Raw genomic sequence first — 27850 nt, forward strand, 5'->3', positions numbered from 1 at the left:
ACTATCTTCAACCGATTCCCCGGATTTTTCTATATAAGGATTACTACTTTTCATCAGCCACCTGCAGCCTCTTTTCGAGAAGCACAGTCAGGTTTAACTTTTCACTTGAGATATGGGAAGATTTGGGGTAAAACGGGTACACATGTTTCGTGCGGCCATTCTATTTATCTTCAATCGATTTCTCAGAATTTTTTGCATTAGAAATACTACTTTTGATCAACCGCATTCAGCCTCTTTCTGAAATGTAGAGCCTGGTTTGACTTTATACTTGAGTTATGGGAAGAATTGGGGTAAAACGGGTACATACGTTTCGGGCGACCAGTCTAACTATATTCAAACGATAACCTGGATTTTTATACATAAGAATCATCACTTTTGATCAGCCGCATATAGCCTTTTACCGAAATATAAAGCCAGGATTAACTTCAAACTTTTGTTTTGCGGAGAATTGGGGTAAAATGGGTGTATACGCTTCGTGAGATGATTCTAAATGTCTTTAATCGATTTTTCGAACTTTTTTACATAATGAATATCAATTTTTGTCAGCCGTTTCCAACTTTCTTTCGAGTTATATATTTAGTTTTGAAAAAAAAAAAATCAAACGAAAAGGAGAATTGGGGCAAAACGGGCATGATAGCGTACCGTGCGGTCGCTGTAAATACTAGCAATCAATTTTTCAGCCCTTTTTACATAAGAAAAACCTTACCTGGTAAACGACATCCAGCCTTTTCAAAAAAAGTCGCGTTTTGGGTCCATTTTTTCCCACTGTGCAACGCTCGTGATCTCCCGAACATGATAAAACCCCAGCGATATCTATCATTTATAAATTTACAAACGCGATCTTAAACATGGACCTACAAATACCCATGTTCACGTAATCATCTATCGCTCACGTCTGAAGTCTCTACCCTCGGTCCTACAACAACAACACGTTCCATAGCGACATGACCGTGAACTCTAGTGATATGGAAGACATCACTCTTTTCTAGAATGTTACCTGGGAACTGAAAATTAAGTATGGTGTTCACGATCCGCGTGATCATTCATGAACACTCGCGAATATTCAAATGACTGCACGACTACGAATTTGAATTCGTACACGCGAAATCACACACGTGCCGGCAAACACGACAAACACGTGAACATACAAACGCTTGAGCCTTCGCGATCATCCATGCACACCTACGCTAATGATCTCGCAATCTTGATAACACCACGGTGCTAAAGTGAACTTTTAAGTACTTATAAATTGACATATTCACAAAATACAAATATAAAACCTTATGGAGTAACAGATTACTTTTATTTCTGGACAGCTAACAGTAGTACTGTTCAATTCACCTTTTCATAACATTCTGCAGCGCAATTATTCGTCAAGTATACATCAATTCCTCAACCCCACTCTAACCCATACCCTGATCCTCTTCCATAACGTTTTTGTGGTCTTACCCACCAAAGGCTGCAAAGGGATTCCATGAGAAATATGACCATCGTCAATTCAAACAAAACTTAGCAGTTGTGTTCGGTTTATGAAACTCCATGATTTTCTCTGGTAATTGCAATATGTATTTTGATACAAGAAAAAAGTGCTTTTTTGAAAAAAAAAAATTTCGTTTACTGTATTTTAAACAGCAAAACTATCTGAGAACGAGTTACTTCTGTACGAAAAAATATACACTGTAAAAATATTGTGACATTTTTCACAAAAACATAAAATTATTCTAAAAATTTAATTTGCGAAAAACCCATTTTTTACATTTTTTCTATTTTGTCAACAAAAATGTAAAGAGAAAAGAAACATTTTGTATCAAATTGCATGATGGAGAACTTATCGGTAAAAAAGTTTTTCTTATAATAACTTTATACATGTTTTTAATTCTTATAGAGGAATGTGTTCAATTGTCGACACACTTTTGTTTTTGGCTCACAACATTACTACAATTGAACAATATATGGTAATAAGTATACCAATGGAAAGCTAGAGGCCTTAGCTAATAACTTATTGAAGAATTTAATTTCATTTGTCAACATAAAAAAGTTATTGATTTAGTAAAATGATAATTGTTTACCATTTTGAAAAATGTGGTCGGTTGTCGGCACCCTAAAAAAATTTACTAAAAATGGAAAAATATGAATGATGATCGTCACGATTCAAAGGGAAAAGGAAATTTATTCAGTTCAACAATCATCAAAGGCATTATGAACATCATTCTTCATCTGAACCACAATATGTGTATGTGAAAAACTAGTGCAAATATTACGCACTGCTGATGCACTGACGGATCGCATTCACTGCCATTGAGTTATTTATTTATTTATTTATTTATATTTCAGGCACTCCAGTTTTTTACCAAATCTTCAGACAGATCAGATAGAAGTCAGTCTAGGGGGGAGGGGGCTACAGGGTAACCCCGAGCTCCCCCCGCCAAATTTTCTGGTCGTGACAATCTGGTATATACGGTGTTACGTAGCGGTGAAAACACGACCAGGTGGTCTTTCTTCACGTAAATGTAAAACGCTAAACCGTAAGTCGCCTTCCTGGTTTTCAGAATGGTGCCAAAGATCGATCTCTGGTATCTATTCGTAAAGCTCGTTCCAAAATACCCATATTGATTAGGTTATTGAGCGCATTTGCCACAAAAAATGGGATGCCGACAACCGACCATGTTTAGGTGCCGACAACCGATTTTAGTAACCTTTTTGAAAATTGATCAAAAAGGTTACTTGTGGCGAACATTTCGGCACCATTCAACGTTGAATCACAAAATAGAATAAATTCGCATCGTAAATATTCAATACGCATACTTTTTCGATCGATTTACTTCTTTCTGTAACACTAAGCAAAACATAAAAAAAAACTTTTAAGTAGAGTTTCACTTGTTCAAAAAATATATTGGTTGTAGAACAGAACATTCGAGTCTGTTTGCTTCAGCAATCGGCACAAAAAGATCGCACTAATATATAACACAAATAATATTTAATCCTTATCTGGTTTCTGTCAAAAGCTACATAGGGGTACCGACAACCGCCTAGTGCCGGCAACCGACGATTTTCCCCTACTAATTGACATACAACACTGTAATTTGATTACAGAATATGTATCATTTTAAATCAAAAAGCATGTAACAAAAATCTTCCAAATTACGATAGTTGTCGAGATATTTGGAATAATTCGTAAAATTATGCCCTTTTTAAAAGTTATTCGTGTTTCCCCGTCATAAAATGTCTTCACTCAGAATTGTAGTACTGTCAACATGTTTTTATACTTCTTTAGTACTTACTAGGCATAACCAGTAGTGGATCGTAACAATAATTGAATCGCACGCGGGAGCGATTGCGTAGAATCGGCATTCTGTTATACTGATGCTACAGAAATAACTCAGTTTCCATTCCGGTTTCCATATTATTTTTGTAGTTTAATATTGATAAAAGCTCCTCTTACTATGAAACCATTATACATGTGAAATTCCAACTATCTATAAGAATAGTACCTGACGCAAGAAAAAAATAAGACGTATACACACCTCTTGTATAAGATTCCGCATTTTATTCAAACGATCGCGATGTAAAATCAGCACCGACACAATTGATCCACGTAAAATTCGTCGTGTGATAAACAAAAGTGTACCGTTTTATTAAAATATAAGCAATGCTCCTTATAGTCGGCTATCCGGAATTCAAATTGCTTATTTGGCAAATACTATGAATACGACAAATGATAAATTTCTCAAATTCTCGGTAGCCGACTGCCCAGAGCAATTATTATGTGATAACCCTATTGGCACGCTTACTAACAACTCTTCCCTTCCTGTGATACATGTGGAGATGCAGAGTATTCCTCGGTCTCAATCAGCGGCATGTATCGGACTAACATTCCTTCCTTTCCTAGAAGATCTGCATTCGGACGTGGCTGGCGTTGGTATTGATCATCAGCATGCAGGGATCAATATAGATTGCACAATGTGGCTCATCCTGTTATTCCAAAGCATGTTGTTCCAACGAACATTTCGCAATCTCAATCGGTTCTGGTCAATAACGATGTCGCAATCACGAAGGATCTCTTATGCTTATACTTATGCTTATTCACATCTGGCTAATCTGCTAATTATGAGAGACTCAATGTGCATTGGCGAAAAAACCAAGCAGTCGCATGAGTATTATAGTAAACGGTTTCAATTAATATTTGTTATATTTTTGCTGAAGCACTGTCCACCATTCTGATATTGTTAGATTTTTTGGCAGTTACTGCAAAATTGACTTGCCCTGCGAATGTAATTTTTGAGAATACCTAGGCTGACTTAACGCTGATTAAAGTGTAGTTAGTTGAAATATTAGTTTACTTAAATCATTCCTGCAAATCAGGAATAAGTGCATAATTAGCGTCATATTTATTCGTACCAGTTTCCGAAATGTGACCTCTCTCGTTGAACTCAGATTTTTTCACATGTATTTATTCTCTATGGCGGCCTTAAACAAATCTGTAAAATCATAGAAAAATATGTAAACTCCTCCAAATTTCACAGCAAGTCGCGTTCCACATTTTCGATCTGACTGGCATCAATTTAACAGCTCTCTAGTTCTTGCTATGTTTTTTCTCCACGTCCCAGGTTAGTGGAAATGTACTTGTGCAAAAATGTCTTTCGACACGGGCATTCTCATGTACATTTCACCAGCACCAAGACGACGGAAACATTCTATCGGGAAATCGACCAGATATGAACAATTAATTTTACGATTATTGAAATTGCACTCACCATGGAGAAACGGACAAATATTCACTCCCGGCCGGCGGCATCCCAGGCGAGGCATGGCATGGATGCACTTATAAAATCGTTTTCGTCACGCAGTGTGTGGCATGTATTGGCCATAAATTTCAGTTTCAGCAACACACAGCTCGAATGCAAGCTGAAAAGTGCTTCACGCCTTGACTATATAGACCACAACCACCATTACTGGGGGTCGCCTCCAGCGAGAAACCGAGGTTCGAGTGATTTCACAGTGTGTAGTTGATTATTTTATTGGCAAATTTATTGCCCGTTGACCAGCTGATTCTGTCGCCATCGTGCTGGAAGCGATAGTCAATGTTGGGCCGGTTCGACTGCAATACCGTAGGAAAGAGAGCTGATGGTGTTGTCCAGGTCCATTCGAAAATGTCCGCTAGTTGGATTACGTGGTATTTAGCCGGTAAATCTAGGATGAGCGGAGATGTGGAAATTTATTTGATTATCAAACTCTGTTGCCATCACTGACTGCATATGTAACTAAATGCACTCCATAATTTAGGCAGCATAATGGAAATTAGTTTTCTGCGAGTTCGGCATGCAATAAATTTATGGATGCTTTTTGGTTTTTGTGAAAGCTTTCATGAAATGCTTGAACGTGACATTTGAACTTTGCAGAAATTTTCGTATGTTCTTTTGTTCTCTTATCACAGCCATTACACAGCCTTACCATTTTCCAATTTTCAACAATGGCGTAGGCCAACCACAAAGATCAAATACTGCAGTTCCATTAGCACTGTAAGAATGTACTCTAGTAGTGAAAATGTAGGCGTTGGCAAACGATATGCTGAAGTGAGAAATTCATCCTTCAGTAGATTGTGTGAAATGTGTGAAATTCTAGTAAAGCGTCGAATAGGAACATGTGCATTGAAAGGGGGTGGTCAATCTGGATCAGTGTTCTGTGGTAACTGTAGGTGGTATTGAGGGATAATCTGTTCGAAATGAAATGAGAATGGTACTATGAAAATGCAATTCCAAGTAGAATTTAATCTTCTTGGTGCGCCATTGTTGTTAACTGCAACGTGACCTGCATGTGAACAATATTTGGCTGCCCATCTGAACCGACAACTTATAAAACTGGTAATTGATCCTACGTCTAAATGCATGGTCCCGTCCGTTTGAATCTGCACCGAAGGAATCTCAGCATCCTGCCATTGTAATAATTGAGATGGAAAAGTCAAATAGTTCGTGCTAAAATTGAAACCTTTTTATGCCGTTGTTCTATGCTTGGTTAATAGTTAAAATGATCTGCTCGTACTCCAGAAACAGAATGACTTTTCCGTCCTGATTCAGGAATGCGAAAAGCGTGCGAAGCAAAACCTGTAATAAAAATTATTCGACAATTATTAGTTAGTTCTAAGTGTCTAATAAAGGACAATCAACAAGATTTTCTGTAATAATGTTTTTGTATTATACCAATAAAATCTTCTTGAAACGGAATTTACTGACGATAACGTTTTTCTTATTTTCTCCCTAGAATTCTTGGACCGCCGGCCTTGCAGCAGGCTGTACGAGCCGGCGAAGGATTACTACGAAACAACCGCCCCATCTACAATTATTGCATGCGAGGCGTCATTACGTGTTTCACTGGAATCAGAAAAAAAGATGAACTGGTAAGTTAATTTATTCACTACACAAGGGTTAATTTAGATGTTACTTCTCGGTATTTTAACGTTTACCACCCAGTCGGTAGCCGGTTCGATGCACCTTTTTGGGCAGTCAAGCGAATAGAATTGAACTCATCATCCCACCTCCTATTTGGTTCATACCAACGTAATTTAACAATTTTGGATTCCACTTTGAAGATAAACTTCAAATATTTTCTAAATTATTTCACCGCCTCCAGAAACAACCGTTGGCTAAATGATTAGGGTTTGGCAAATGAAAATCGATTGGAAAGTGCCTTTATTATGAGTTGATTGCCATGCGGTTGGACCTCCATGGGACAGTTAGCCGCAGGGCAACCAAAACGTCGTCTTGATTATCTTTTTTTTTTCGCGTGTGCTAAATTCAGTTCCATCCGGGATACGACCCAGCATTATGTGTGCAGGTCACGTGACGAATCTAACAATTTCGTTCCCATTCTGAGGTTGGTGGTGGCGGTGATGTCTTCTCCTATTTTTGGAAACTACCTAGAAGATTTGGGATGTGAATGAAACTGCGCGGAAGTGCTTTCTTTTTTTATGGAAGAATGAGCCGGTAATTTGTGGAAAGGAAATACTTCTCAGATTCCAATGGAGAGCACATTTTAGGCACAAACCAACACGGGTGGAACGTGACATCTTTTTCGTCGGTTTGGATAGCACAGACAACAAGGAGGATGACCTTAGGCACTCGAATTATTTGTCACTTTCCTATAGGCTGGCACCTTTTTTCCGGCTAGACGCACAATGAATAAAGATGATGCTGACGCAATTATGATTATGAGTCAGTGATTTTCTAAGCATTTGGGTGTTCCCGTTATTCCGATCTATGTTATACCTGTGCGGAGTTTTCTCCAAATTGCTCTCAATCAGATATATTGATTTCCACGATAGGATTTGGAGGAAAATATATGAGGAATTCTATGAGAAAGCGGTAGTTCTTAAAATATGACCATGTATATCATATATGGTCGGTGTTAAGTCAGACTGGACTAAGTCCCAAAATATCAAAAAGTTTGATAATGATAGCTCTGGATAAATAATTTCCAGAATTGTAATATACGACAATTAGGGTGGGTGCTCCTATAGTTGAGGTGTACCAATAGTAAGATACCAACCATCAACAAATATTTTTTTATCGATTCATCGCACTGAAATTATGCGACAATAAAACTGTTATCCTTGAAATTTGCTCAAATAACTATTTAACTATTGAAAAAAATTATTTTCTTAGAATTTTTAGCTCCCTTGCACCTATAGTTGATGTTTTGTACCTATAGTTGCAAGTCCCATAAGAAAGCAATGGGATTTGCAACAATAGGAACCGAAATTAGCGATTGCACCACTATTGGTACATGTGTTCCTATAGTGGTACAAGCAGTTTTGAATACATAAATTGGTTACTAAGCCATCTTTATATGTTTCCTATGAAATAGGGACTGAAAGCTTTCGTTTAATGTATTAACATTGCCCATAGGTCTATTAATCGATTAATTTTATCAAAAGTTTTCCTTAAGCATGCGACTATTGGTACATCCACCCTAGCATAAACTATGACAAAAAATAATTTCGAGTTACAATATAAACGATGCTGCGATTCACATTTTAAACTCGTTTTTCTCGACCTAACCTCTGACCTAACACCGACCATATCTCTGACAATTAACAAATGTTGAGTTAAGAGCAATTTTTCATAAGAGCGTAGAAGTTTTTGCATGCATTCTTTCAAAAAATGCTTTATTACCGTATTTTGTACAGCTATTCCATCCCCGACTAATTTAAAGAGAATAAATAGTTGTGCACGAAAAAAAACAATGAAAAACATGTTGACATTTTTACAAAAACAAAAATTTATGTTAAAATATTAAATTACAAAAATCCGTATCTTGTTTTTTTGTCAACAAAATTCATCAAAGAAACGAAATGTTTTAACTGTCATTGCATCGCGATGGCCTTATCAATAAAAAAGTTTTTCTTATAACTTCATACATGTTTCGAAATTTCTTACTAATTGACAGACAAAATTGTAATTTTATTACAGAATGTGATTCCAAATGTCAATTTCAAATCGAAAAGCATTTAACGAAAATCTTCCAAAATGTGATAGTCTTTGAGATATTTGGAATTTTGTTAACAATTAATTTGTAAAAATATACCCTTTTCATACGTTATTTGCGTTTGTGTATTATGACCTATCAACAATCAAGTGTTATTTTAAACACCAAAAACACATTTTTGTGTATCTGGATTATAGAAAAGCTACAAATAAAAAAGTTTGTTTAACAACTTTTAACATATTTTTTGTGTGGTGTGGTCATTTTCTTATTCGGACCTGTGTTTGATAAAATTTCACTAATTTAACACAACCCTGTCGGCGCCTTAAATATTGTGATTACTCCCTTGGGAATTGATGTTATTGAGACAATTTTGAAATACAAGACGGCGACTTTCGGTTACCCCCTCTCGCAGGTTGATGGGATTGACGGTATTGTAAACATCATCAAGCCACAATAGATTCAATAGAGTTATCTAAATATAAGGACCTTCGCTCTTTTTAGTTTTTATTTGCACCAAGTTCTACTCCTAGAGGTTAATTAGTTCTCATGTAAATAATCCACCAAACATTATGACTACTGAGGATTTGATTTATATAAGAAGCCCACTTCAAGATGTTGATTACAATACGCCTCGATAGTGGTGTGTCGAGGAGGCCGGGAGGGCTGATATGAGCCTTTTATCTGTTCTATACCTTTCCTCTATTTACCAGCTCATAACCAACAATCAACCAGTAACAAATAGATAATTGAGAAAGGATGTGCTATATGTGGTGATTGGCTATTCAAGTATTAGTAGTGTTTGAAGTACTAATGTATGTCTCATGTGATGATCATAACTTCAGCTGTATCTTGTACCTATCTAATCTATTACGTCTCTCATATATTGTCTTTTATTTCTTCTTTTCGCGTCCTATACTGCCATTCTACACCCGTCTTCAGCTGGGTCAACAAAGATGGTGATAGTGAACGTCTTAACACTCACACATTCTCAAACGCGGTTTCAGCGGGAACCTACAAAAAATGCCATCGTGCACGCGATTACGACTCGGTCACGTCCGAAAGTCTATCCTTGATCCTAGAAGCCTAGGTCCATGCCTTCAGCAGGACCAATTAATAAAATACGCCCATACCTATTAGACAACACGTCTCATGGCGACATGACCGGGAACCCTATCGATATAAACGATCCCACTCTCTGCCAGAATTCTAACCGCGCACTGAAAATTTAATATCAGACTCACGGTTCGCGAGACCATTCAAGAATACACGTTACAAAATCACGTCAGCGCACAAACGTTAGAGCCCCTCGCGATTTTCCAAGCAACCTACGAACTCGCAAACATGATTACACCCCGGTGATATGGTGAAAATCTCAGCACTCATAAACTTACCAACCCGATCTCAAGCGTCAACCTACAAACTCCCGCGCTCGCGCCATCATGAATCGGGATCGTCCGGAAGTCTCTATCCTCGGTACAAACAATCTAGGTCCTTGTTAATTAATAAAAAAAATAATAAAATTGAAAAAAAAACTCCCATATCCACTAGACAAAACGTTCCATGGCGACATGACCGGAAACTCTAGTGATATGGGGTAACTCTCTCTCCCTGTCAGAATGTGATCCGTACACCGAAAACTAAAGATCAGAATGACGGTCCGCGGATATATGAAGCGCCGCAGGGTTTCAAAATCGAATTTATACACGCGAAGTCACATACACGCGAGCACACGCGACAAACACATACGAACGCTTAAGCCCTTCGCGATCATCTACGCACACCTATGTCCGAGATCGCGTAAACTTGATAACACTCCGGCAATTGTGTGAACGTTTTAGCACTTACGACGTTACAAACGCGGTCTCAAACGCGAACCCGCAAATCTTTAGCCTTCATTCTAGCAATTTAGGTCCATACATTCAGTTGGACCAATCAAAAAAAAAAAAAAAAATAAAGCTCATATCCACTAGACCACGCGTTCTACGGCGACATGAATGGGAATTCTAATGATATGTAAGAACCCACTTTCTTCTGGAATCTGAATCGTACACCAAAAATCAAAAATTAAGTATCAGATTCACGGTCCGCGCGCGATCATTATAGAACACACGCGAATATGCGAAAGGCACACGGTTATAAAATAGAGTTTATACACGCGAAGTTCATACACGTTAGCACACGCGACATACAAACGCGCACGCGACATACAAACGCACACGCGATCGAGCACGTTAACGTACAAATGTTCGAGCCCTTCGCGATGGTACACGCGATCGCGAGTCCCTACGCCCGCACATACCTGAACCGTACAATGAATATCACATTCAGAATCACGGCCCGCTACAATTGGCCTAATGCAGTGTTTTTTTGGGCGACATTGCCTGTCTCGTCTGCAAATTGTAGTATGTGATTCTGACGGGGAGCCCTTCCGAGAACCTAGCTCTACAGCTCCAGTAGGACAACTCTCGAAAAAAAAAAATTGAAATACAAGACGGCGACTTTCGGTTACCAAAAAAACACTGGAAACCATCTTCAATGTTGATGCCGTTTCAAAGTGAGTGGTCAGAAGATGCCGGAAATTGATGATTGACGCCCTTCTGATATACAATTTGTAAATCCGTCGTCATTGTTACTAACTTCCTCACCGACATTGCTTACAGTTGATATTGGGATGCTGGACGTTGCTTTTGCTGAACAGCTGCCACAAATTTGGCAACCGTTTGTGGTTCAGGTATTGGTATTAAAATTGGTTTGCCGTAGTAGAGTTGGCAATCGGTTGTGATGTATTCTCCTCATCATCTTCCGCACAAGGTTGCTCGTGCACGTAGGAGTTTGTCCCCCTGGGTGCATAACATCGTTTTTTCAGTACTTCTGTGAGTTTGAGTTTTTTAGTCAAGTAGAAGGGAATTGGTCTTTCGATTCGCATACTCACCACAAAAACATCGTTGAGAATACTCGGGAGGTAATTTCGTCCCGTATCAGGCGTAACGGATTCTACTTCTCCGTATTGCGACATGCAATTTGCAATTATTACAGGAGGGGTATACGGTGATTGGTCATGTAGCCATATAGTAATTTTCTGTACACACGTGAATCTTAATTCCAACGTTGTCACTTTCAATCACGTACTATAAGTTGTTCTGCAAAACGAAACGTTCGGTTTGGACGTGTTGAATGATTTCAGTACTACATTGATAAAATGGTGATACTGGAGAGACTTCCTTAAGCTCCATTTTCACCTTCAGAAAGTCCTTCTCGAAAATTCGGCCGTATTGAACAAAAGTTAAAGTTAACCGCCGAGGCGTTGGGTTGGAGCAGAGATTTTTTTGTCAACTATACTCATAGCCGCAATGTTTCCTTTGTTCTCGAGACAATGCATACTACATTGAAAGGTTGCTAGTTATCGTTCACTTGGCTTGATTGTAGGCCGAAGTGGAACGTAAACTGAGGTATTTTGTTTAACGTTTAACAATCCGATCATTTTGTCATTGTTCACACTATTGGATCAAATTAGGTTGATTTTCGTTTTGATTGCATTGGGTGATTCATTCGCTGTTTCTTGGAGCACATCGTTTCGAGCCGTGTTTTGTGATAACGGAAAACCATCATCTTGAATTTCGAAATGGCGTAAATCATCAATTTACGTTATCTGCTAGCCACCTCCAGTCAAACGACACTCATATTGATTTTTCAGTATATTACCTGTTTGAAACCTACGTTTTAATTTATTGCCTCAATTTCTGTACCTTTCTTGTCGTGAATATGTTGTTGTACGTAGTGATGTCTGATTTGCAAATAATTGATTATCGGTTAATCGAGTGATTTTCGATAGCCTGATTAATTGATTCGATTAATCGACCATGATAGTCGATTAGGATTAAAAAATGGCCGCTGGGTACATTTTGAAATTTGGGGGACGCTTGTAATTTTTTGTTCTGCGATTTTTATATTCACTGTTAGCACACCCTTAATGAATTATGCTGTCGATTAATTGATATCAGCTAATTGGTTTGCTCGATTATACCGAAAGCTTGTAATGGATTATTGATTTTTCTATTATTTTAGAGATTAATTGATTATTTGTGTTAATCGAGTAAAAAAAGACATCACTAGTTGTACGCGGTTTTTGAAAACTGTGCCATTTCAAAATCCGCGTATGGAAACTTCAGTGTACTACGATTTTACTGACACTAACAACCATTCCGGTGTGGAACTTGAACACACTACTACCACCTTTTTATACTCTGTACCGCCACGTCATAGTGGTTAATCATGTAGCTCTTGGTTTGAGTTCCTTTTTGCCCAGTGTAGTGTGTCAAGGGGTTTTGGCTAATGAAAATAAAGATGAACACGGCAACGAACGTATCAGTAATAACTATCGAGTCATAATGATCATCAATAGTACCTAAAAGGTAATGCTCCATGTTTCCGTTAATTGAAACCTTCGTCGTTGAATACCAAAATAAGTTTTGCGAAAGACGATCAACGACGAAGCAGACGTGCATACTTCGACATATTCAAGATAATTTCGGGAAAATATGTGGCGGATTTAACATTTAATTTTATTTGAATTTCAAAGCAGCGTACGATTCAGTGTAATGCATCAAACTTAGGCAGTGTAATGCATCAAACTTAGGCAGAGAAGTTGTTAGTCTTCCACACTGAGCACTTTGCGACGTTGAAACTCTTGAATGAGCTAGTTTTTTTTCCTTGAGCACTAATATTGAAAAATATACTTCACACCTTCCAGTCCCTTGCTAATTAAGTGCCGTTTCAACAGTTAAAAATTGACTCAATAGTTGTTAATAAAAAAGGAAAACAAACTGATCCACAAATATCGTCTGAAGATTTCCTGCCGAGGAAAAAATTCACCACGCTCAATGATAACTTTCTACGGTTTGCTGAATATACAAATTGCTGATACTGATGCTTATGCTCTGTACGGTCATGTAGTGTGGTTGTTGAAGAAGGCAGACTGTCGAGTGCTCGGTGAGTCTGAGAGAAGAAGTCTGCGTTAAATACTCAGTGACTCAATGAAGAATCGAGATTGGTGCAGACGCATGAACCAAGTGTATTAAAAGGTTGATATCAGGTGGCTGATTAACCCTTTCATGCCCAACTTTTTTCTAGTGTATATAGGGTTTCAATAGTATTTTTCCATTAAAACGGTTAGATCAAGAAACACGAAAAGTCTATTTTCATAAAGATAGGTGCTTCCCTTGCAGTGCTAGAAGCTGCTCAATTTTTACCTTCTAATGCTTAATATAATTCTCCAAGAATATTTACAATAATCTAATTGCAAAGAAAACGTAGCCAAAGACAGTCTAAATTGATAAGTTTTATCAGTTTACAATAATATTGCACCATAACGAAGATATATGAAAAAATCATTTTCCGTAAACTGTCCTGGCAGCACTGCTCCATCGAAATCCAATCAGACTAATTGCAATAACTTCGCTTCTAGAGCTGATCCTTATAACTGTTATTACTCAAATAAAAGGCTATAGTCACATTCATTAGCCTTACTTGTTTTTGTGTTTAGAAACATTGTTGTCCACAAACAACATGGGCATGCATGGGTTTAACACGGAAGGTTATGTTACGCATGATATTTATGATTTAGAACATCCGGATTGTGCTGTCACTATGATTATTTTTACAAATTTACTTGCCTAAACTGGATACAGGTGACTTCTGTGGAACTAATCCACATGTTTGTATCCGATAAATATGCCCCTTCACGAACCGAGGGACATCTTGTTACGCTTAAAATCAACTACTACCGTGTATTTAACACATAAACGCGTCGCTTTTTAGAGTGATTAGCCGTTAAACCTCGTTTACGGATGTCACTTACTGATTATATCTGGAAAACTGAGCCGAAGCTTGGAAGTTAGACAATTAGCTGTTGGAAGGTTCAGGTTGACCTATACACCTTGCAAGACAATCGAAAAGCGTGGTAATTATCTTACATACCAAAAAACAGCTTAATCTAAGCTTTGCTCATTGAATACAAGAACCCGTTCAAATATGTTGAAACAAGCTGTTACGGTACAATGGCAGGCATCATTCTTGGTGATGGATGTCATATAGCATCACACGAGGCGAATAAAGGTTTTTGCACTGAAAGCTTTTTAGAGTTTATATTTATTGCTATTAAACAATTGGGAATTGCATCAAACTATGTTAGTGGATGAGAATCAACTTCCCGTTAATCAACCCAAATTTTACGAATGTTCTTTAAAAAATCATTATTGTAGTTTTAATTCCGTATATTTTTCTCGGCTCTGATTTGGTTTACGATCAGAACGTACGCGGCCTAAATTTTTTTATGGGACAATCATTTCTTTGACTATGGCCTTATGTTATGACATCATTGAACAAAATGTGAATGAATAAAATATTACGCTTCAAAAACCTGGATTGCAGCCATTTACTTTTGGTAAAGGTTGTCATCATTGATTAAAAATATTCCTGCTCTATGTTAGTGACTTCAATATCAAGATTTGTTAACTGGTTCAATATCAAACTAAAAGAATCCCGCCTGGTGAAGATTTTTAAACTTGCCCTTGAATGTGACTAAAATAATAATTTAACCCCAAATCAATTGTAAACTTTGACGTCATTTGACTCAGTTCAATTACCGTTTGTTTGATGTGAGAACTTAACCCTCTGGCACTCGCGCTAATGGTTCCCTGAATAAGCAGCTGCTGGTGCTGAAAGAAGATTTCGCTAGAGTTTCGGAAGGTGTTGCACAAAATACAAGAGCGCGAGTGCCGGGGGGTTAAGAGACTTTCACATTTTTCACACATAGTCATCATTACAGGTAGGGCTAATCTTTCGGATAGGAAAATTGATTACTCTGATTTTGACTCTGTGGTTTGGAATGTATACCATCCGAACTGCAGGATTAATTAAAGAATTAAAACTGTTCAACGCTGCTTGTTGAGTTTTGCTCTTCTTCGTTTTCTAGGGCAAAACGCGTTCCAACTGTCGAGCTACGAAAACCGTTGTCAGTCAATAAACCTCTATACTAGAGTGACAGGAAAAAAATGACCCCTATCGGCCCACCCTTGAGTCGTTTTCTAGTCCCACCAGGAGTACGTGCACCAAATTCGAAGCAAATCGGACAAGTCTAGCTACTGGACCAACGTGCCTGAAGTTTGCATGAGATTTTTCTACAATTTACATGGAGAAATCACACTAGCGCGCATTTTCGCCGCTAGGTAGCTCTGTATGCGTCGTATTACCACTGTAAGTGAAAATAAGAAAGATATTTTAATTGTCTACAACTTTGTCGAAGACTGCTAGTCAATCCGGCTTTGTTAAAAGAAGTTATTAAACTTTTAGCGAAGTGATGTCTGAGCCAGTTTTGCATGGGGCCTAGCAATGCATGATTGCGTAATACGAGTCATGTTTTAGAAAATTTTAGTTCCACATGTTACCGCATAGAAGGCGCCAACACTAACTTCAACGGAGAGAGATAGAAATGTGGTGTCTTCTACAAAGTTATAGAACAGGCATTTTTCAGTATTTTTTCCGAACATCTTTATACTCTATCTCTCTTCTATAAAAAGTTAGTGTTGGCGGCGCCCTCTATGCGGTCACAACTGGAGCTAAAATTTACTAACCAAAACATAACTCGTATTATTTACTACAATTCTTGTAAATATATTATTCAGCTAAATCTTACCATTATTTCACAAAAATGTATAGTTCACGGGACTCGAGTACTGATACACAACCATGCACTGCTAGGCCCCATGCAAAGCTGACTTACACATCACTTCGTTAAATGTTTAATAACTTCTTTTAACAAAACCGGATTGACTAGCAGTCTTCGACAAAGTTGTAGACAACTAAATTATCTTTCTTATTTTCACGTACAGTGATAATACGATGCATACAGTGCCACCTAACGGCGAACATACGAACTAGTGGGTTTTCTCCAAGCAAATTGTTAACAAACCCATACAAACTTCAGACACGTTGGTCCGGTAGTTAGACTTGTCCGATTTGCTTCAAATTTGGTGCAAGTACTCCTGGTGGGACTAGGAATCGACTCAGGGGTGGGCCGATTCAGTTTTCAAAAAATTTATCATTTTTCTGGGCAGTCTACTCTACACTCTTAGTATCAAAGTGTCGACCACTCGTCATGGACGTATGATTTACCATTTTCGAACGCCTATATCTTCAAGCCTGTATTCAAGCGCTACGATCAATTTTTCAACGATGGCATCGACGCATCGCGATGGTTGAGTGGTAACCGTGACCGCTTCTGACCCCAGCGGGCCAGGGTACAATCTCAGCCGAGGTCGTAGGGATTTGCTGAGGTAGAACATTTGTGGGCACGTCTTCCTTGGGAAGGGAGTTGAAACTGTTAACTCCGGTTTATGTGTTGATGGACCGATTTCTAGGGTCCAGATGGTGAGGATACCTTTCTGGCATCGGTGATTGGAAACTAAACATGAAAAATCTGTTTTAATCCACCTAGAGGTGCAATTGTGCCTTTCTCATTTCTCCAAACTATGATTTAATAGCTGGTTCGTACAATATAACATTATGGAAATGTCTTTAATTCTTATTACACTTGGTAAGTATATATAAGAGCACCTTTTTGCATTCATCGCGGTATCGGTTTGAATCGGAGTTTTCTATGTGATCGCACTCCACAACCCGTAACTCCGGAGCCGGAAGTCGGATCAAGATGGAATTTAATATCAGTTTCCGGGGACGCAACACCTTTCATTTGAGACTAAGTTGATCAAATCGGTCTATCCATTTTCGAGAAACCAATATAACCGTTATTCTGAATTTGGATGCTTCCGGATCCGTCAATGGTGGCCAGTGTGGCCAAAGAGAATTTGAATGACTGTTGGTGACCTAGATCTACAAATTCAACAGTTGTGTTTACATTTTGGAAAAAAAATTCACCTTTTTACATTCATCGCAGAATTCGTTAGAATCGGGATTTGCTGCGTGATCTTACGTATCACCCTGTAATTCAGGAACCAGAACTCGGATCCACACAAAATTCAACAGCAGCTGATGGACCGAGCGAGCTTCATTTAAAATCAAGTTTGCCAAATCGGTTCAGAAAATTCCGAGAAACCGATGTGGACAAATCAACAAATTTTGTTTTGCAACCATACTCTTCAACTCGTAATCCGCAACAAGATGTCGGTTGAAAATGAAATTCAATAGCAACCTATGGGAATATTATACCTTTCATCTGAATCTTAGTTTGTAAAAATCCGTTCAGCCATTTCGGAGAAACCGATGTGGACATTTTGGTAACAAATCTGCACATACACACATACATGCATACATACATACACACATACATACACACAGATATTTTGCGATCTCGGCGAACTGAGTCGAATGTTATATGAGACTCGGCCCTCCGGGCCTCGGTTAGAAAGTCGGTTTTTGGAGCAATTGCATAAACTTTCTATATGAGAAAGGCAAAAGAATAATATTTAATTAGCTTAATCAGCATAAGCTCAATGTTATCTTCATGTGATTATATTTTGAAATGTTGGTGGAATGGGTTTGAAAGTGAAGGGAATGGGTAGAGTGGGAGTGGAGGATGCGTCAGAAATCCTTCATCTTATTTCGGTATACAGGGTGGATGAAGGAAATGCTGGCGTGAGGGTGGTCCAAGGGGAGGGGAGTGATGAAGGAGGGAGGTGCCCGGGCAAGGAGGGGGGAGGGGCGGCGACGCAATACTCAACTGCATATTTTGCCTTCCATTTGAGACTTGGTTTGAGAAAATCGGTTCAGTCATCACCGAAGAACCGATGTGACTTTAATTGTAGAATATGCCCGGAATTCCGGACTTCCGGAATCGTCGATAGTGGACAATATAGTCAAAGAATGTTTGATTGGCAATCAGTTATCTAGATCTGCGATTAGAAGTAATTTGGAGACCATTTTACTAGTTTTTAGCCTCTGAGGTATTACGATTGTACCGATTTATATGGGAAATTCCAGTGTATCCTTACTAATACCCCTGTAACTCCGGAAGCAAGAGTCAGAACCGAATGAAATTCAGCAGCAGTCAATGGTATTACTGTATCTTTCATTTGAAATCAAGTTTGTAAAAATCGGTAGAGAATTCGTTGGGGAATGGGTGTGATATTAGCTTAGGAACTTGGCGGGTTCCCCGGGGGCGTCATGAACCGTCATAGGTGGCCAATGTGGTCAAAGCTGCTTTGATTGATCATTAGTGATCCAGACTCGCAAACTAGAGTAATGTTACAACAATTTTAATATGTTTTACATCATTTGAACATCATGGTGGTACCAGTTTATATGGGAATTTGCTGTGTGATCGCACTCTTCAACCCGTAATTCCGGAACCGGAAGTCGGATCAACTAAAAATTCAATAGCAGCTTATGGGAGCGTTATACCTTTCAGATGAAACTAAGTTTGCGAAAATCGGTTAAGCCATCTCTGAGAAAATTGTGTGAGTTTAAATGACACACACACATACACACACACACACACACATACACACACATACATACACACACAGACATTTGCTGATCTCGACGAACTGAATCGAATGGTGTATGACACTCGGCCCTTCGGGCCTCGGTTGAAAAGTCGATTTTTACAGTGATTGCATAGCCTTTCTTTATATGAGAAAGGCAAAAAGGAAATAAAAATCTGTCAACGGTATATCGTTTCAACTGATATCATATTTGTTTTTCTTTCTTTGCAGACACGCCTTGTCGATCTGATCCACTCGATGGGAGGATCAATCCGAAAGGATATGAACACCAAGGTCACACACTTGATTTGTAACGTAAGCGGTGGTGAAAAGTACCAGTAAGTATTCAAGTTCACGTTTAACGTTTCTACTGTACACAATTCTAATGCTAATAAATTCCTAAACTCTCCTACCAACAGGTACGCAATGGCTTTCCGCCTGGCAGTCGTCCGTCCCAGTTGGGTTCTGCATGCATGGCGGAATCGTGATGATCCGAACCTTGTGGCAAATGTCGAAGAGTTCACCAAAAATCATCGATTGAGGGCCTTCGAGGGTCAGAAAATCTGTTTCTTCGGGTTTCCTCCGGAAGAACATCAGCACATGGTCGACGTGCTGACGATGAACGGAGGCATTCCAACCAATCTGGAAGATCCGGAGTGTTCCCACGTGGTATGTACAGATACTATTTTTTATTTGGTAACATATTTATCGCGACCCAATCACGTTTGAATAGGGGGAGGGGATAAGAACGGAAACGAGAGGGAGAGAAAGGATTAACAGTCGGATTATGCTTTAATTGATGGAGTGGGGGTATGTCCCCAACCGGTTGATTATATTGTTTCCATTCACAATTAAGTGGTACAGAAAAAAATCGACGGGTTTTCCTCTCTCTCTTGTTTCATGTTTGAGCTGCTACTGTGGTCGATGTACCCAGTGTATGTATATTTGCGTTGGTGTTCGGCTTATCCCTTGTTGTTTGGGTGCTATTTTTTATGTGGTTAGTTAACGCTGAAATAATCTTTTTATCTTATTTTTTCATTAAATTCACTTAAATCATTATCATTATTAAATTGACACAAACATTCAGTTCACATATTTTTAAAGATATTGTCTAATTATCACAAACATCTATTCAAAATTAACAGCTAGAAGAAAAATACAAGGTATTTATTCGTGTCCATTGTGATCTTTTAGTTGGGCAGCAGAGAATAATGGAGTATCAATTCTATTGTGTCGGTAATGATGAGAAAGGGCGGTCAACCGGTTCATCGTAAATTGGTCCATGCGATTTATCGTTGAGTACACTATTGTCCAATGGGCTGGTTAGTGGCTAATGGGGACAGGCGTGGTTTTGACGTATTGCCACAGATTTGCCAATTATTCAAACTTTAACTAATAACCGTATTACGTGAGTGTGTTTGTGTGCGTTTGTACGTGCAAGTATGAACTTCAGTCCTTTTCCCCTGGGGGATTGCAATTATTTGTCTTTCGGCCCTGTTAGTGGCGCAATTGATTGATCGTTTTTGCGAGAATGACTTGATTGTTCGGGAGGCGATGCTGGCTGCTAGTGCTGTGCTAGCGAACATTCTGGTTTATGGCTCGATGTAGCAGATTTGCTCTCTAATGTAAGAGTAATAGATTGTTGGCCGAGATTTGAACAGATTGAGCATGACATGTTTGATTTTAATAGTGTAACATAATTAATTGATTTTAGGTGTTGGGATGATAAATTCTTAACGTGGTTATGTACACACTTTCGATCTATTTGGTCGGTAATTAGAGAGGTGAACTTTTGTACTATGCACAGAATGATTTCTATATTACTATTTATTTTGTATTTTTTAAATGTTTTGAATCAATGTGCCTTTCAAGTGAGTTTCTTGCTTCCTTGCTCTTTTTTGTTATTTATATTTATATTGTTCCCAAAAACGGTTGAGCCTTCAATAACTCTTTTTCCATTTCCTCGAACAAGTGGTTTGCGGTCAACAAGATACATGTTAACCGAAATTGTTTAATAAAGGTGCTCAACCGTCTTTTCTGTAAATCTAGTCTTTAATCATTGCAACCTAATCCAAATGATGGTTGCGGACCTCGAACGACTGTTGGATAACAATTAGTCAGTCATCAATTCAGCTTATCTGTACATCCTCAGGCTAATCATTTCATTAACTTCCGGGATTATGCACCGTCTGCCAGGTATGCCCGGTGAGTGTGCTGCGTCCCACTTGTTAAATAATTTACAACAGGTCGATTCACTCGGATGCACCTTTCTGTAGAGCATATCTGTACTGTAAATTTACATCTGTGGCACCGTGACATTTGTACGCTCGCACTTACACACGCACGCACGCACACACACACCTTTACCCTCGTCGCATCACAATACACCCGCTCTTTTTCAGGTCATGTCCAACACCGGTGAACATTTCAGCGACGCCCTGCTACCGCACGCAGCCTCCCCGAAAGATAAGAACATATCTTCCAGCTCATCTTCATCGTCATCACCATCCGGTGGAGAAGATAACAACGAGAATGATCCTAATAATTGTCACACAGACGGCGGTATGTCGGTGGATCTGGCCAAATCCGAGAAACAGGAATCTTTTATAAAGCGTCTGAACGAGTGTCAGGCTGATAGCGATGAAGTAGAAGGTGAAATGGTGAATGCACTACCTGCTCTACCGGAGGAAAGCGAGACAGGCGAGAATAGTATACAAGTGGATCATATCAGTATTGCTGAAAACGAGAACAATTTAAATATTGATTCGGAACAACAGCATCAATTAGATGTTTCTCCTATTAGATACATTGATGAACATTTGGAGAATTCTACTCCGAAGCAGACGAGTTCAACCCCGGAGGGCAATTCTGAGAAAAAGGATGGAGTGGTTTTATCTTCTGGCGAAGAAATTGAATTTCTTAACCCCAATAATATTTCTCCTATTCTCAAGATCAATAGACTAACTGACGCGTCGCTAAAAAAAATATCCGAGGAAGATGACGATGATGAAGACGACATGGATGACTACATCATAGCTAATAAGGACGCTTTGAAGCGAAAGCGCCAAGAAGATAGCTTTGACGATATTTCAATCATTTCCACAGATTCGATGGCCAGCAGTGTACTATATGGTTCGGCCAAAAAGCCTAAATTGATCCGTACTGGGTCCATCACGAGAGGTCTTCGTAGAAGTATGAGTTTTGCAGCAATCAAAACTCCAATTACGAGTATGTTCCGATCTCGTAGAAATTCCGTCGACCCAAATTCATCCATTAGTTCCATCGCATCGATCGAGTCAACCTTTAACGAATCGATTAAAAAACCCGTTAAAGAAAAACTGCGAAGCATTCGTGACAAAATAACAAAAAGCAACAAGAAGGAAACGCCCAAATCGATTAAAAACAAAGGTTTAATCACGCCTGCAAATTTAGACAACCTAAAAAAGGTTTGCAATTTCAAAACCGACAAAAATGTATGCACACCGGAACAAACGAAACCTGTCGATAAAAGCGAGGTTGATTTCAAAACTCCAATCGCACCGGGCCCGTATCCCAGCTGTTCGTCTTCTTCGAAAGCCAAAAAGAAAACTCACTTCTTCCGCCACTCGATGATAGCCACGGCCACGAGTACTGTCTCCTCATTGGACTACATTCCACCAGCATTTTCCGGTGGCCTTGCTGCTAATATTGTGGTAGCGGAAAATGAGTCTACAACAACGATGACGAATCCCATCATAACCGAACTAAACACACTATCGGTAGGCGATTACACGTGCTCTGCTGCGGTGACCGGATTCGATGGAGATGAGCCCGCATCGACTGCAGAGATAGCAGGAGCAGTAACAACAACAACAACAACAGCAACGATGGTATATATTTCATTTCACTTCAATCACGATGTGTCAACAGTAGTTTGTTCAATATGTAGATTCTTTTCTATTAGTAGATGTTTGTGGTACTCTATTTCACCGCCTTTATACGTATAATTGTCCTATGTTTTATGGGGTTCCCTATATACTTAGGATAATTATAGGTAGAATGGCTGTTTAGTTATTGCGGTTTCGCTTGAAGTATACTTACATAAATTGATAAAAAACAACTATTTGTGGTTGTTCCTTAGCGGGTTTGGGTCAATTGACATAGTCATTTGGTATAGTCATTTGGCATAAGGTCATTTAGCATAACGGACATTTGGCATAACGGTTATTTGACATAATGGTCATTTAGCATAATTTTGAGAATTGACCACACTGAAGGTCAATTGGCCGACTTTGGCTTAATTTATTTTATCTCCAGGATAACGGTCATTTGGCATAACGGCCAATTGGCATAAATTTAAATTTTGCGAAAAGTGAGAATCATTTGGCATAACGGACATTTGGAATTTTGGACATTAGACATAATGTTGAGAATTAATCATAATGGAGGTCATTTGCCATTTTTTCAACTACAGTGAAACACATAATTTAAGACTGTGCGAGAGGTCAGGTTGGCATAATTTTGAACCGTACTACTGCTGAAGGTCTTTCCGTATAAATATTTTTATGTTAAGGAAAACAGTAATTTAGCGTAACGTTCGTTTGGCATAGGTATATGTAGTGATAAAGTTATTAATTACCAGGATGTTTTAATAGTAGATCCTTTTCTGTATGTATTATGTATTGTGATTACACGTTGACAAAAATGTCCATCTTCGAGGGAAAGTGACTTATGCAGTTCTAAGCAGCTGGCATATAGATGAAATGTTTGGCGTCGGTGGTTGAGTGGTATACGTGACCGCCACTCATTCCAGTTGGTCTGGGTTCAATCCCAGCCGAGGTCGTTGAGATTTTTCTGAGGGAAGGGAAGTAATGCCGTTGGTCCCCGGTCCACGAGTTGATGGATCGATATCTAGTCCAGATAGTGGACTCACCTTTCTGGCGTCGGTCATGAAGAAGTAGAATCCAACTTATATACTTACTAACAAATATCCTCTCTCGTGATACTCGTGGAGCGCGCAGTTGTATATACGGCTTCTAGCAAAAGCAAGTATCGGACTAACATTTCTTCCCTTTCCTTCCGGGAGCTACGTTCGGGCCTGGCCAGCGCCGGTATTGATCAATAAAGATGGTTTCGCTACTTCCAAGCATAATTATCTACTGATTCCCTGTGCAACTTCAGCTAGTCCAGATCGATAACGGAGTATAACGGCCAGGGGTGGTTGCACAAGCTCAATAGTACTAAAATTGAACTTGAATTAAATTAATTAGTTTATTCTTCTTTAACAATTAATAATAAAAAAACATATGCGCCTGCGTCGCTTCAAGTCGGACTTGAAGTAATTTTTTAGCCCCTATCTTTGAGTAAACCGAACAACCGAGAAGATTACCAGTTTGCCTGCGAGATCTATTTGGTATACAGATTCAAAGAACTGCTCATGTTTGAAAGAAGGAATCAACTCCTAAGTTTGGGTAAACCCGTCAAACGAGTGAATAAACAGTTTACTTGCAAACTTATTTGGCACGAGTGGATCTACAGGTTGCTTGTAAGCTTATTTGACATACACGTTCAAAGAGCTGCTAATGTTTGAAAGAAGGAATCAACCGCTAAGTTTGAGTAAACCGGGCAAATAAGTTAACACTTGTTTACTTGCGATAGCTATTTGGTATACAGATTTCAAAATTGCTCTTATTAAAAACAGAATCGAACCGTATTTTTTAGTAAACCGGGCAACCGAGAGGATGACCAGTTTGCTTGCGAGAGCTATTTGGTATACAATTTCAAAGAACTGCTCATGTGTGAAAGAAGGAATCAACTCTTCAGTTTGAGTAAACCGGGCAACCGAGAGGATTACCAGTTTTCTTGCGAGAGCTATTTGGTGTACAAATTCAAATAACTGCTCATGTGTGAAAGAAGGAATCAACTCTTATGCTTCTGGCAAGTGATGTTAATGGTGCGAACGAATGTTATTCCAAAGACAACAGAGCAGATGTTGTGGACTTCTGCTCTAAACCGACAACAACCGGGAAATCAGAGCAATCCCAACCTATACCCAGAGTCGGCGACGGGAATGACGCAGAATGCATCAATGATTATGACGAAGGTTTGCTCAAAACTGTTTTCTGGGCATCAAATTCCTTTTGAGATTTAGCTGGCGGTGATTTAAACGATGGAGACGGCGGTGATGATGATGCTGTCGCTAATAGTTTGCTGATCCCACGTGGTTTCCGAACTCGCAATGGAGGAATTGATTTTTAATGACGCTGATATGAGCAACACGGTGCAATATGCAATTCTTCATTTGTAAAACCACGAAAAATCGATTCACTATTCGACATTTTATGAACTGACCAAAGCAACGAACGCTGAGAGAATGGCTATATATGGACTCATGTTTTTACGCGGTTTTTTTTCGCGGATTCCGCGTAAAAAACGCGTTAATCGGAAAATTCGCGTAATTTGAAAGTCCGCGTAAAAAACCCCTCAGTTGCCATCTTAGATTTCAAAATGGCGTCAAAAATCAATTTCTGGGACCTACTTGTCAAGACCATTCCAAAAATACCCATATTGATTGGGTTTTAAAGCATTTCGTTAAACCGGAAACGTGGGCTCTAGAAGATGAACCAAGTTGAATTCGAGTAAATCCTTCCATATTTTTCTTATCTTGGAAATCCGAAATATGCAAAAAAATTTATTCTTTTTTTGAATTTTGCATTGTTAGGCCCCTTAAGGGAAATTTAAGCTAGGAAAGGTTATGAGGCTATATCTAGGGACTAGAGAAGAATATTTTAAGATCTTCGGTTTCCCAAAAAGAAAGAAAAATATGTGTCCTAATTTTATCAATATCCCAGTTTATTAGCCTAAAAGTCACCAAGGGGCTGATCAAAATGGGTCGTCACTGTAGCGAATTTCGCAAAACCGAAAGTCGCCATCTTGGATTTCAAAATGGTGTCAAAAATCAATTTCTGGCATCTTCTCGTCAAGACCATTCGGAAAATATCCATATTGTTCAGGTGAGGGCCATGAGTCTTCCCGTCTCACCCATCTTTTCGAAAATCTTAGAAAGTCTTTTGCATTCAAAAGGACATAGAATATTTTTTGCAAAATTCATGTTAATTGTAACTCCACGAAAAAAAAAATTCTTCTAAATTCTTTGCATTAAAAAGGACTTTTTCTAATGAACGCGGTTTTTTACGCGGATTTTCTAATTAACGAGGTTTTTTACGCGTGACGTATCCCCGCGAAAAAAACCTGGGTGTATAAGCATGCTTGCTTATTGGACTCTAGTATTGTTATTTTCTTCAGGCAAAGTTTCCCCTAACAAAAAAATGTTCTTTTCTTTTCCTTTTGTTGGTATCGATTCAATAGTAAATAATCTTATAAGCATAATGGATTTGAGCGAATGTGGTATTCGGGTAATGATATTCGGGCAAGTGGGTTTATGGCATTCAGATAAATGCTCTATTACGGTTAATGTCATTCGTTTAAATGGAACCGTATAAACACCCAGAATAGATATTTTCCAAGCCAACCACTTCCAAGAGCGATCATAATAATGATAATCTAAACAAACATACGTCTGGTGGATAGCAGTTCTAGTGCGCTACATTAAAAAAATCTGTAAAATCTACACTATACTAAACGTAAGTCATAGACAAAGAACCCATAATTGCAAAAATTAACAAGCGAAAAAAATTCAAAAATGAAACTCGAAGGAACACTTATTTTTAAAGGAAGGCAAAATCAGTTAAAATGTATTCACTCGAAATACAATCAATACCAGGTAATGGATAACAACACATTATTATTATTGCTTAGTGTGTGTTAACCTTCTGAATCCCACTGGTCGGCAGTGATGTTATGAAAAAAAGTTTTCTGTCTGTGATCCTATCACCCCATGCAAACAACTTAATCTCGGGATGTAGTAGGTGTTAGCTCTACCGATTTTTCAATGACCCATTTCAGATTGACAGAGACCTAGCGGTACATTCCGAGGCCATTTTCACGTCGGTAAGCCCCGCTCAGCTATAATACGTGTACCACAATTGTACCAGTATTATAATAAAACTTTCGATTCCTTGCCACGAATGCGTGCTCATGGAATTGACGCGTATTTAGTGTTTAATTTGAATGACTATAGGTAAAGATAAAATAGAACGAGCTCACCGGTAAATAGTTCGGGGTTTATTATGCTGCTTAACTTGATTCGCTTTTCTGAATCGGCTCGATTCATACTGGCGGTTTAACACTGAAATTTCTTAGTGAGCAACAGTTTCTTGAGCAGATCTGTTTATCTCGTAGATCCACATCGTCAGTGGTCTGCCTATTAAGAATGTCGTCGTCATCTCTATCGCTAAATAGAGGTAGCCAGTGATGTGGGATCGGTATTAGGTCCACCGGAACTAGAATTTCTTGTGCCAGCGCGTTTAATCTTCGTTTTTTCCATATTCTCCCATTTTCAAGCCGGATGGCTGATCATTTAACTTGATTGTATATTTAGCTCACTGTAACAGGGGCGGATCCAGAAAAAAATTTCGGGAGGGGTCCGAAATTTCGATTTTAATATGAACTTTGTACAATTTGTAATTCGTAATAATCTTATTTAATCAACATCAGTTAAGTTGGTCAAATTTGGTTTGGAATGATTTCGAGTTTGAAACTAATATAAAATTGAAAACCAGAAATATTGCATTTTATTTCGTTGATCACAAACGTTTCAATCATCAACACTACATTTTTGAATCAATTTCAGATTTAAATTTTAGTCAATAAAATGCAACGCGAAAAATGTTGACGTCTTTTTCTATCAACGCCTACTCCCACATTATTATTATTGCTTAGTGCAGTTTTAACCTAGTTAAACTAGAAACACATGACTCGGTGAGATCGCT

General features: G+C 38.7%; 1 protein-coding gene across 4 annotated transcripts in view; it reads left to right on the forward strand.

Moving 5' to 3' along the window:
* Positions 1–27850, forward strand: part of LOC131688603 (protein ECT2) — a 126393-nt gene that overhangs the window by 72614 nt on the left and 25929 nt on the right. For 3 of the 4 annotated variants that reach the window (XM_058972962.1, XM_058972960.1, XM_058972961.1), the window contains exons 3-6: positions 6259–6394; positions 19212–19318; positions 19400–19649; positions 21383–22849. In XM_058972962.1, the coding sequence (XP_058828945.1) occupies positions 6259–6394; positions 19212–19318; positions 19400–19649; positions 21383–22849 (1960 nt within the window). The remainder of the gene's footprint in view (positions 1–6258; positions 6395–19211; positions 19319–19399; positions 19650–21382; positions 22850–27850) is intronic. The other variant, XM_058972963.1, reaches the window with a different exon arrangement.

The sequence above is a fragment of the Topomyia yanbarensis genome, chromosome 3 (genome assembly GCF_030247195.1).
Source record: "Topomyia yanbarensis strain Yona2022 chromosome 3, ASM3024719v1, whole genome shotgun sequence".
In the NCBI taxonomy this organism is placed as follows: Eukaryota; Metazoa; Arthropoda; class Insecta; order Diptera; family Culicidae; genus Topomyia; species Topomyia yanbarensis.